A 12,383-nucleotide genomic window follows, 5' to 3' on the forward strand; every position below is an offset into this window, starting at 1 on the left:
TCCCAACCCACACGCTGATGTCAGAGCAGTTTTTGTTCTTTGTCTGGGGCATTATGTTCCTCCGCCCGCAGTCACTGAGCCAGGAGAACATGAGGGTATTTTTTGCAGGAACATTTGGAATATACATTTTTTTCCCTTCTAGTTGGGATTTCTAGTGTTTATATTTTAAAGGTCAGGTGATGTCACCATCTTAGTCACTAGCCGTCTGCGCATTGCTGGGTGCGTACCTGCCAAGTCAGTGCCTGCAGCGCTTCCCTGAAACCGACTGGAGCGTGACGGGGAGGTACTCACCCTTTTACGCACATAAGCGTGCGTGAAAGTGAAGGCCAGACAGTGAAAAGCCACATCAGACCAGGCACAGAGCTCACCGTCAAACATGCTTGCTTCTTTGTTCCAGCAAAAGAGATCCGGCAATTGACTGTGTTAATAATGAATGAGGAAATAGTGAATAGAATTTTTCAGTGAATTTTAGTCATTTGAGTACTTGTAAGAATTTCCCTCCCTAGGAACCTGGCTGCCTTTTTTTACACCTCTCTCTCTCTCTCCCCTCCTCTCCCTCCCTCCCTCCTTCCTTGTACCCTTTCTTATTTTCTCATTTTAAGATTTTCACAACTCAAAAGACTATTTGGTGAGAAATGAAGGTGGAAGATTATTGATCAGGGGATTTCTAATGCTTTTTTCTACTCACAGTTCAGTGCAAAAGCTTCACTTATGCCCATAGAGAATACTAGTATGAACTAGAGGTTGAGATTTAAGAAGAGGCTGGTGGGGGATACAAAACTGGCAATTCGTTTGGCAGAGACTTAATAAATTACTTTCTTTGTACCATACAGTTATCACTGTATATAATCTTTATAAGAAGCTTATTAGGGACTTTTATTTTACAGATTAGAAAACCAAGGTACAAAGAGGTTGACTAATTTGCCCAAAGTCACACAGCTGGTAAATAATAGAACCGAGATACAAAACCAAGCAGCCAGACTCTAGACCCTGTTCCCTTAACCTTTGTGCTGTGCTGCCTCAGATGAGAGTTCAGGACAGTAGAAAAGGGAGGATATACAGATAGGCTATTACAGAGCACTTATGTAATAATGATATAAATGAGAATGAAAATGCATTGAGAGGAGAGAGTATTTCAGGTAGTTGAGTGGGTGGCATCTGTACTCACCTTGAAGACTAAGATAGATTTTGACAGTGTAGATCAAGAGTGAGAGTTTGCCTTCAGTTAGAGGAAATGGCATGAGTAGAACATACGAGGTCTAGAAGATTGGTTCAGAAAATTAGTAGTATAGTCTAGTTGGAGAAAAGGATTCTAAACAGAAGTAGAAGATAAGGTAGCCTGCAGCCAAATTTTACCTACCTATTTTATAGGTAGTTGGGATAAGGGCAACGAAGGCTTTTGAACGGTGATGCGGCCATAGCAATGCTTTCAAGAGCTCAACTTGGTGTTGTGGTAGTTTGAAGAAAGGAATGCTAGGCATAGGAAAAATCATTGAGACTATGTTTTCTATTGCTGCTATAATCATATTGCCACATACTTACTTAAACCAACACGCATTAATTATACCACAGTTACTGGGGGCCAGAAGTCCTAGCACAGCTTAACTAGGTCCCTTGCCTAGGGTCTCACAAGGCTACAGAGTATTGACTTGCACTGTGGTTTTATCTGAGGCTCCACTAGGGAAGATTTTGTTAGCAGAATTCCGTAACTTATGTACCAAGAACTTCAGTTTCTTGCTGTCAATCAGAAGCTATCCCCAGGTCCTAAAGACTTCTTTCAGTTCCTTCCATGAGCATCCCAACACTGGCATCCCACAACGTGACAATTTACTTTTTCAAAGCCAGTAAGGGAGTGAGAGACTTCAGCAAAACAGCACTGTCATCTTACATAATCATCATGTTACATATGTCACTTTTGCCAAATTTTGTTAGGAACAAGTCACAGGTCACTTCCACACTCAAGGAGAGAGGACTGGAAAAAAAAGAGTATGGACATGGAATGGATCACAAGAGGCTACTCTAGAGTCTGCTATGGAGACAAATGCAGTTGACGAGACAAACACTCAGAGTTTGAATGGGGGTGGTATTAATGCAAATAGAAGAGTCAGATTCAAGAAATTATGTCTAAGTAATAGAATTATGAATTCTATTTTTTAAAGATTTATTTATTCATGAGAGACACACACAGAGAGGCAGAGACACAGGCAGAGGGAGAAGCAGGCTCCATGCAGGAAGCCCGACGTGGGACTTGATCCCGGGTCTCCAGGATCACGCCCCGGGCCGAAGGTAGTGCGAAACCACTGAGCCACCGGGGCTGCCCAGTATAATTATGAATTCTTACCCATTCCATGTGAAGTTCTTTGCATATGTAGCTCATGTAAGCCTCAAAATAACTATTTGAGGTAGGTGCAAGGAAAAACCTTATTTCACAGAGGAGGACCAGGCTTTGAAAAGTTAAGTAAGAAGGTCACATATATCCCAGCTTCAAATCTGGGTATCCCAACCTAGACTTGAACATGGGATGTCAGTCCCAGAGCTCATAGCCTTAGCTACTCTTTTTCACTTGGACTTGAAAAGGTTTAGAGAATTTAAAGAGAGAGATGGGTAAGAAAATATTGAAAATAACTGCAAGAGTTTAACCTGTTTCAACTCAGGGAATGGTGGTTTATCCAAAACAGAAGTGTCATGAGAGGCACTATTACACTGATACTTACTGTGCACACATAGGCTACATGCCGGGCAGTGTGCTAAGCAGTCAGGATGCTTTACACATTTAATGTTCCAACAGCATGTGATAATAGTGGATATTCAGCAGATACCTATATCCCAACAGTGGAACATAAGAAGAGTGAACACTAGAATAAACTACCAGGCACCATCCACATGCTGATTAGAAATCTCTAAAATTAGATGAGATAGGTGTGAAGGTGATCTAGAAGTGAAACCTGTCCCCCCACTGATCACCAGGGTAGATTCAGCTGACCTAGCTGGGTAGTCAGGTGTCCCCTTCCTTGCTCCTCCATGTGCATCCCTTCAGTAGTTGTGTACTTAAAGAGGATGACCTTCCCAGATAGAGGACTCTTCTTCCATCAAGGGTTTATGAGAAGCTTCGCACCCGTTAGCACCTCCAAACAAGCTCTCAGGCTCAATTTGTAGAATGTAGGATAGTCAAGCTTCCAAGACTCCAGACACATCCAAATAAGGCACTGCATGTGGCAGGGCAGTCTGCCTTTCTTTTTAAAAAAAATATTAAAATAAAATTTGATGAGCTGTTTAAGAGACCAGTGACAAACCCTACAAAACAATCTTAGAAAACACCTATATGTAGAGGTTGAGGGAAGGAAGAGACCCTTTAAAAAGCAGTGAAGACATATACATCAGAGAGAGAAAATAGATATAACTGCAAAAACAAAGGGGGAAGAGAAGAAAAGAGTTTGTCAGCAGTATCAACCACCAGACATCAAAGAAACAGCAAAATAAATGAATTTGGAGGTGAGGATGTCTTTTGGGGGTGCAGATTCAGGAAAACAGAGCCAGAGTCAGAGTCAGCTGGTCTGTAGGGGGATGGGGGAACTGGGCTGTGAAGGGAAGAGTGGGCCATGAGGATGTAGAGTTCCCCAGCCTAAACTTCTCTGTAACTGCAGATGAACTAGTAATGGAACAAACATGAGAGGGCTGAATGGTTGAGTAGCAATAGTCTTGTGTGTTATAAACAGAAGGGGAGGTGCAAGTCGGAAGAAGCTGGCAACAGCAGAAAGAGAGACTGCTGATGGAAGGTGAGCCCAGCGGAGACAGGAGGAGAAGGACATGCAGGTCCTTAGAAAAGGCAAGAGCCATGTTACCAGTGGAGGTGTAGGAGAGGAGCCCTGCGAGGAATACCAAAAAACAGAGGTTTGGTAGAGTAAACTTGAGGATGTTCACACCAAACATCCTCAATTTTCTTCCTAAAGAAGGACCCAAGTTGATAGTAGTGAGAAAGAGTAAAAGACTTCGGTGTGAGAGATAGTAACAAATATTTTAACCAATTGATTCAACAGTTGACCAAAGGTTAGCCCAGTGGTAATCAAAGGCAGCTACACGGTGCCGCACAGGGTTGGAAACTGACATAGTGAGGATGGCAGTTACACACGGTGGAAGGGAGCGTGGATTCTAGAGGCCAGCAAAGAGTACTGGCACGGTCTATGCTGAGTGATGAGGGTAAGTGAATACTGAGAGGAGTTTAGAATCTAAAGATTGCGATTTGGATGTGGAGGAAGTTACCAGAAATGAGGAAATAAACTGCTTGTGATCAGAAAAAGAGATGCTCTAAATCTGAGACCTTGAAGTAAAATAGTTCTAAATCATGCAAACTATAAAGTGCCCTCTCTGCAGCTTCAGAGGCTAAATAAAGAACTGCGAGGCCAAAGTATTACATGGGCCAGAAGTAAAAATAAGTAACTGTGGCAGAGGATGTGAGGGGGTGGAGAATATGACCGAGCAGGGAAGACAAGGTGGGATGTTGTGATCGAGGGCATAAATAGAGCAGCAGGGACGGGGCCTAGAAGTTAAGGTTCAGACATGAAGGCCACAGAGGCAGAACACTCATCTAAAGATGACGGTGAGGGCAAGAAGGTTTTGGGGCTGGCTGTGTCTTCATGGGAAATTCCAGTTTCAATTAAGGTAAAGAATTGGAAGTTCAGCTTGTCCAGAGTCTAAGACCAGAGGAGACTTTGTTTCACAATAGAACCAGGAGGCAGAGTCATCAGAGAGGGACTGAGACCTAGGCAAGGACACACAGCAGGAAGGGAAAGGGTCCGCTGGCACCAGCTAGCAGCAGTGTTCCCTGCCCACATCTACGCTCTCAACTTTTTACAAGTGACCCTTCTAATCCTTAAAATTACCTGTAAGGCATTCTCCTCATTTTACAGATGGGGAAAAAAATATTTGGTTTGGGAATTTGAATCTTGTCCTGACTATAAATTCTGAGGTCTTTCTCCCACGACATACTGACTCGCGGTGGTCTTAAAGTGTCACGGTAGCTTGCAAGGATTAGCTGCAAAGCATATCTGACTTATGTGAAGTGGGTATAAAACACAATGGGGTTTTTCTTTATTGAGGTATAATTAACCCATAACATTGTCTTAGTTTCAGGTGTGCCACATGATTTGGCATTAAACATCCGTCATCATACATCATTTACAAATGTTTCTTGTCATGAGCCCTTTTAAGGCCTATTTACTCTCTTAACCACTTTCAGACATGCGGTGCAGTATTAACTGCAGTCGCCATGCAGTTCATCACCTTCCATGAATTATTTTTTAACTGGAAGTTTTACTTTGACCCATTTCAATCCACCAAACTCCATGCCCGAGCAACTACAGATCTGTTCTATGAGCTCAGTATTTTTATTTAGATTGCACATACAAGATCATATGGTATTTGTCTTTCTCTTATTTCACTTAGCATAATGCCCTGAAGGTCTATCCATATTATTACAAATGGCAGAAATTCCTTCTTTTTTAAGAATGAATAGTATTCATGTGAGCATGTGTTCGTGGGTGGGTGTATGGTTGGGTGCACACACTACATTTTTATTCATCAGTGGACACATAGGTTGCTTTCAAGTTCTATTGTAAATAATGCTGCAGAGAACACGCAGGTGGATATACCTTTTCAAGTTAGTGTTTTTCTTCTGATAAATACCTGAAGTTGGATTGCCAAATCATATAGTTTTTAGTTTTTTGAGGAACCTCCATCCTGTTTTCTATAGTGGCTACCCCAATATACATTCTCATTAGTTGTTCCACATTATCCGCATCCCCACCAACACTCATTGTGTATCTTTTTGACAGTAACCTTCTAACAGATGAGAAGTGATATTCCATTATGGGTTTTTTTTTTTAAGTTTTTATTTATTCATGAGAGACACAGAGATGCAGAGAGAGAGGCAGAGACACAGGCAGAGGGAGGAGAAGCAGGCTTCATGCCAGGAGCCCGATGTGGGACTTGATCCCGGGACCCCAGGATCAGGCCCTGGGCTGAAGGCGGCGCTAAACCACTGAGCCACCCAGGCTGCCCTCCATTATGGTTTTGATTTGCATTTCCCTATTGATTGATGTTGACCCTTTTCATGTGCCTGTTGGCCATGTATATGTCTTCTTTCTTTAGGAAATTGTCCATTTAGATCCTCTGACCATTTTTTTTTAAGATTTATTTATTTTTAGTGAGAGAGAGACTGGGGGTAGGAGGGAGAGGGAGAGAATCTCTAGTGGACTCCCCATTGAGCACTGAGCCGGATGCACACAGCTCATTCCCACCACCCTGAGATCATGACCTGAGCTGAAACCAAGAGTCAGACACTCAACTAACTGAACCACCCAAGTTGCACCCCCTTGACCATTTTTGAATTGGATTGTTTGGGGTTTTGCTGTTGAGGTGTACACGGAGTATATTTCTTTGTGTTTCTCTTGAGTTATATTCAGATCTAAAATGTTCTAATGGGAGCTTTATAGGTAATACTGTATATTTAAATCTTTTTTTTTTTTTTCAAGAGAAACATCTTGGACCTTTTCCTTAATGATTTTAAGCAACTTTGAAATATATCCAAGATGAGCACATTGAGTTTCTGTGATTATACCCTAAAACATTAATACTTATATTGCATTATTTTTCAGGTGTGAGAATGAAACCAAATTTAAGACAGAAGAAGTATTTTGGGCTTACAATTTCTGCCCTACACCATACTCCTGGACTGCACTTCTGGGCCTTATTTTGTATCTTGTTTTCTTCGCACCTGGTAAACAAAGGCTTTGTGTTGTGTTAATTAAAGTGCCTCTTTTCAGAGGAGACAAACTACTTTTTCAAATTCCTTATAAACTACTTTACTGAAATTTTTAGTTTTATATTTTTCTCAGGAATGGGACCAATGCCTTGGACTGTGAATTCTGAAATATATCCCCTTTGGGCAAGAAGTACAGGAAATGCATGTTCATCTGGAATAAATTGGATTTTCAACGTCTTGGTTTCACTGACGTTTTTACACACAGCAGAGTATCTTACATACTATGGTAAGAGAATTCCCCATCTATAGTTTCCTTTTTTATCTTTCCTCCTCTTTTTATATATGCTATCATTTGTGTTTCAGAGTGTAGATAGTTGTATTTTTGCTGTTATAAGCATCTCTGTGTGGCTTTCTCATTCCCCAAAGGCCTTGAAAATACTTGGGAAAGATCAGAGGCATTCTCCTTTCCTGAGCAGCCTTGCTCCTTGTCCCTCGGTGCTTTATAGCCTTCACCCATACATCTCCCAGCTGTCTCCACAGTTGGAAATCTCCACAGCAGTGCTTTGAGTTTAATGTAGAAACATGAACAACAGAGAAGGGTAGAAACGATGCGAGGCAGGGAACCTAAGGGCTAATGTTTGAAGATGTCTTATTACGGAGATGGGGTCACATCCAAGCAGCTCCCGCAAAGGCCGTGCTGCGATTTATGCCTTCCGCTCTATCATCTGTGCTGTTCAGGCCATGGCATGTTAATTTTAGCATCCACTCAGAGTGGCATTTCCCACTGCATAAACCTGACAGAAGTGTTTACGTGAAAATGTATGGGCCATAACTGAAAACAATATTAGGAAGTGGCTGAGTCAGGAAGAAACTTCAAGAAGCTACTTCAAGTCCATTTTTACTAAAATGAAAAGATCTTCTCTTTAGTAAGAGAATTTCTTCATTATATGCACGAGTTTATGTTTGTGATTGGATTCTAAATGATGAAATGTAAGGGTTTTTTTCTCATCTGCCCAGAAGTCTCTGTGTATATGGAGTGTCTCTTGCTTATACCATTCTCTGACCCCTACCCCATCACTCACCCCACCTCATCCCATGCTTTGGGCACTTATAATTCCTTCTTTTAAGCACACACACACACACAACACACACACACCCCTCACAGTTGGACCATAAATCTTTGGAGCTCAGGCCAAGATTTAGGCCTTGTTCACCATAATATTCCCAATGCCTTTTAGGGCATCCTGTGCTTTGAATAAGCACTCAGAAATGTTTTTCAAATGAATAAATATGCAGAAGAATTTTGAATATGAGGAAACATTATACGAATCTATTCCTCCTCTCTCTTCCAAACATACTGTGTTGGTATTTATTTTTATTATCTTTATAAAACTCTTGTTTCTCCCAATAAACATATAAACTTTTAAAACATTTTATTAAAAAAAGGAAATACACTGGAATTTTAAACAGGGGACATATTTCATATATTCAGTTTTAACCCCTTGGCAGTTAAAGCTTTTTACATAAATTCAGAAACTTATCATTTTGACACCATAAATATTTGCATGATAAATATTTACCCATATTTGCTAAATCTTGAGAATGCTTCACTTTTTTTGTTTGTTTTGGAGAATTCTTAAATATTTAAAAGCCTAAATATAGACTAATATCCTGAGAAAGTTATTTTTTATTAAGTCACACACCAAAAGTCTGCAAGGCAAGACTTCTTTTATTACGAAACTCCTCTCTCAAATTTGTGCTGCCCAAACAACATGAGGAAACAGAAATAAATTTTAAACAGGGCATAGCCAGGCTTCTTTCAAAAATATCCAGTTAGAACAGAGTGGTGATTGCCAGAGAGGAGGGGGATGGGAGAGGTTGGCAAAATGGGTGATAGGAGGTACAGGCTTCCAGTGATGGAATGAGTAAGTCACAGAGATAAAAAGAACAGCACAGGGCATATGGTCAATGATACTGTAATAGCGCTGTGTGGTGACAGATGGCAGCTTAGACATGTGGTTGAATCACTGTGTTGCACACCTGAAACTAATAAATTGTGTCAACTGTGCTTCCATTTAAATATATATTTTATATATAATAAAGAACTATCCAGTTAGAAGCAGCTTTTGCTTTGCATTAAGCCAGGCTTCTATTATGTCAGCACACTGGGTCCATTAGGTCTACTGCTTGCTAGTAGTGGAACAGTATTTAAGTTCAGATGAAGTTTTTTCCCTGTTTTTTGGAGCCAAATTTTAATCTACACGTTACTGGTTTATGTTAAGATATATGTTTCTATTCCTGATTTAACAAACGTATACCAAAATGACGTATTTCTCTTGAAATACACAAGTCTTCTTTTATTTCCTCCTTTCTTATATCATAAAACCTCAAATTTTGTTTCCTTTTCTAAACTACACTGTTTGCCTTAGATCTCATTCAGTAATGTTTATTACTAAAAACTGTCACCAGTATGCCATTTTACTAGCACTGTGAGTGCTAAATACTGAATCTACTAAATAGATCCTTTGGAAAGCATTGTATTGAAGCTCCTGTACTGAGATACCGAAATTCAGTCACACTGGTCTTTGATTCCTCATTCTGTATAATTCAATTAAATATTTGTTTAAATCTGAAACAATATACAACTCTAGTAAGACTTACTTCCTTTAGAATAAAGCTGAGGCATATCTGCACTTAACAGTCATGACAGTCTCATTACAGACATTTTTTTTTTCACTTTCATTCCAAGGAGAAATAAGTTTACATAATTAACTTGGCCATTACTTGGAGCAGGTCACAGCACCACCCCCACCCACCCACCCCCACCCACCCTCAGCTGGACCCTGCTTCTGTAGCTTAACCACAGGTCTCTCTAGTGGAGCCCACTTAGGAAGTTTTCGTATTTGTCTGCTTTACATTCTTCAGATCCTATAATAGAGTCTTACAATTTTAATAGAATTTCCTCGATGTTATTTGGCTTGGGAATCTGGGTCACAAGCACAAAGCTGTATGGCCTTTTAAGAATCTTTCTAATCTATCTAATTGTTTTTAACTGTAGGGGTTGAGCACTGACAGATTTGATTTGTTATTCCTATTTATGTCACTGTTTCTAAATTGTGAAACATGATGAATGTTTCCTCAATATTTTATAAAGCCAAACCTAGTTTGCCCTGTTAGAGACTTGGGCATTTAGCAGCTGATTTAGTCTAAAATGTTTTACCATCTGCACTTATTTTTTTCTAACATGATGATGTTATCATCATCATGACTACCATCCTTTCTTTGTCCCTCCCGCTAAAGATTCCATTTCTCTGGCGATTGCCAGAGAGGAGGGGGATGGGAGAGGTAGGCAAAATGGGTGTTAGGAGGTACAGGCTTCCAGTAATGGAATGAGTAAGTTACAGAGATAAAAAGAACAGCATAGGGCTACAGTCACAAGTTTTACTTCTCTGTAATCAAACACAGGACTTTATCACCTTTCATTTTTTCCCCTAAATTCCCACATTATCCAAGACCTAGCTTGTCGGTATCACCTTTTTCATGAAAACCTTACTAATTTTTAAGTCCTACTAATGTCATTCTGTTCCATCTCTAATAGCATCCCTTCTTCCCTAGTCATTTAGCTAATAAATTAGTAACACATCTCTTTTTTGGGCAACCAACCTCCAGAATTCTAATAGGCATGTAACATATCTCTTCTTTGCAGTTGGGCAGGGCAGCTGTTATTTTTACCATTAAACGGATGAGGAAACCAAGGTCAAGAGAATTTAAGAAACTGCCCCAGAAGTCTGCCTGCATCACCTTGTGACTTTCAGATCCACACATTCTACAGAGCCATGGGCCTTTCCTCTCACTGTAACACTCAGCCATGTATCCCAGATGACCCAGTACTATTTTCTGATTTTTTTAAAAAAAGATTTTATTTATTCATTAGAAGCACAGAGTGGAGAGAGAGAGGCAGAGACACAGGCAGAGGGAGAAGCAGACTCCCTGCAGGGAGCCCGACATGGGACTTGATCCCAGGTCTCCAGCATCACACCCTGGGTGCAAAGGTGGTGCTAAACCGCTAAGCCACCCGGGCTGCCCATATTTTCTGATTATTTACCAAGTATAAGACATAAAAAATATATACAAGCTTTTATGAAGTCAAACATCAACCAAACAAATAAAGGACCCCTGTATACATTTGCAACTGGAGTTGTTTTTAAACCAAGAATTTGGTTTTAGAAGTCTAGCTCCTTAAAGTTGTATGGCTTCTGATGACTTAATCTAACAAACTATGTCATGATTTAATCAACCTTTCCATATTTTTTCAAAATCTCATAGTTTACCTCTTTTTCTCTTCTGTTTTCTCATGACTCTTCATTCCAGAGCAGATTCTTTTATGTGGCCAATTGAGCAGCATTTTTCCTCCATAGTTTTCCTTGAGCTTTCCCAAGAAATGTTTCTGTGGATATTCCTGAAGTGGTTACTTATAGGCATGTCTTCAAGAAAGCAGTCTTGTGGCACCTGGGTAACTCAGTTGGTTGAGCTTCCAATTCTTGGTTTTGGCTCAAGTCATAATCTCAGGGTTGGGGGATCAAACCCCCAGTTGGGCTCCACACTCAGCAGGAAGTCTGCTTGAGATCCTCTCTCTCATCCTCTATCCCTCCCCATGCTCACATATGCACCCTCTCTCTTTAAAAAAAAAAAAGTCCCAATAAGATCTTTTCCATTCTGTAATGATTCAACAGAACTGAGAAATATTATTCAGTTCTTTAAGTCCTATACTATTTTGCTTAAAGCTTAATTTTGAAATATGTCGTTATGTTGTCTAGTTTTAGCCCTTTATTTCAGATCTGTTTACCCAGTGTATTCCATCTGGCAGTCAACAAGAGCACATTTATTTCTAGATTCTCCAGTGAGTCAGGTACCATTCTAGGCATTGGGAATCCAAACACAAACAAGGCATATAAACAGCCCTCAAGGAGATCAGTTTTGACACTGAAACACAAGAGTATATCTCCCTCTCAAGCATCTCCTAACTGACATCTCTCCTATACCAGCTCCTGATTTGAGTAGTAAAATTTATAGAATTATAAACTTAAATAGGAGCTGAGAAACCACCTTTTTTTACTTGATATGGAAACTGAGGCACAGAGAGGAGGTTAAAAGCTGGAAGTCAGACAGCAAGATTTAAACCCAGATATTCCAACTCCCAATCTGATAGCCTTTCTTTATCAGCAGCCATTTGTCACTTTAGTTTGTCACCTTCACCAGGATGATCCGGATTGAAGGCCCCAAATTAGGAACTTCATTATAGTTAGGTTCTTATATTTAAACTGAGAATTAGATTACTGGAAAGACCATCTTGGAAATATGTAGAAAATATACCTAAGTCACATATATCTCATCCATCTAGCCTTGCTGTATTGACACTTAGAAAACACAACCAGGTACTACTAAGGTCTTTGTATTTATGCTACACTGGCATGCATAGTCTTACAGCAAAACAACATTCTCCTAGCTCTTGGAACTTCATTCTAGACAAAGGAAGCAAAAACAAATTCATAAGCTTTATGGTATGTCAGATGGTGAGAAGTGCTACAGACCAAAAAAAAAAAAAAAAAAGTGGACCTTAGTG

General features: G+C 40.1%; 1 protein-coding gene across 1 annotated transcript in view; it reads left to right on the forward strand.

Annotated features, from left to right (window-relative positions):
* Positions 1 to 12,383, forward strand: part of SLC2A13 (solute carrier family 2 member 13) — a 360,021-nt gene that overhangs the window by 341,845 nt on the left and 5,793 nt on the right. Inside the window, exons 8-9 of the mRNA XM_077870447.1 lie at positions 6,654 to 6,775; positions 6,894 to 7,046. Of these exons, the coding sequence (XP_077726573.1) occupies positions 6,654 to 6,775; positions 6,894 to 7,046 (275 nt within the window). The remainder of the gene's footprint in view (positions 1 to 6,653; positions 6,776 to 6,893; positions 7,047 to 12,383) is intronic.

Source organism: Canis aureus, chromosome 25, assembly GCF_053574225.1.
Source record: "Canis aureus isolate CA01 chromosome 25, VMU_Caureus_v.1.0, whole genome shotgun sequence".
Lineage (NCBI taxonomy): Eukaryota > Metazoa > Chordata > Mammalia > Carnivora > Canidae > Canis > Canis aureus.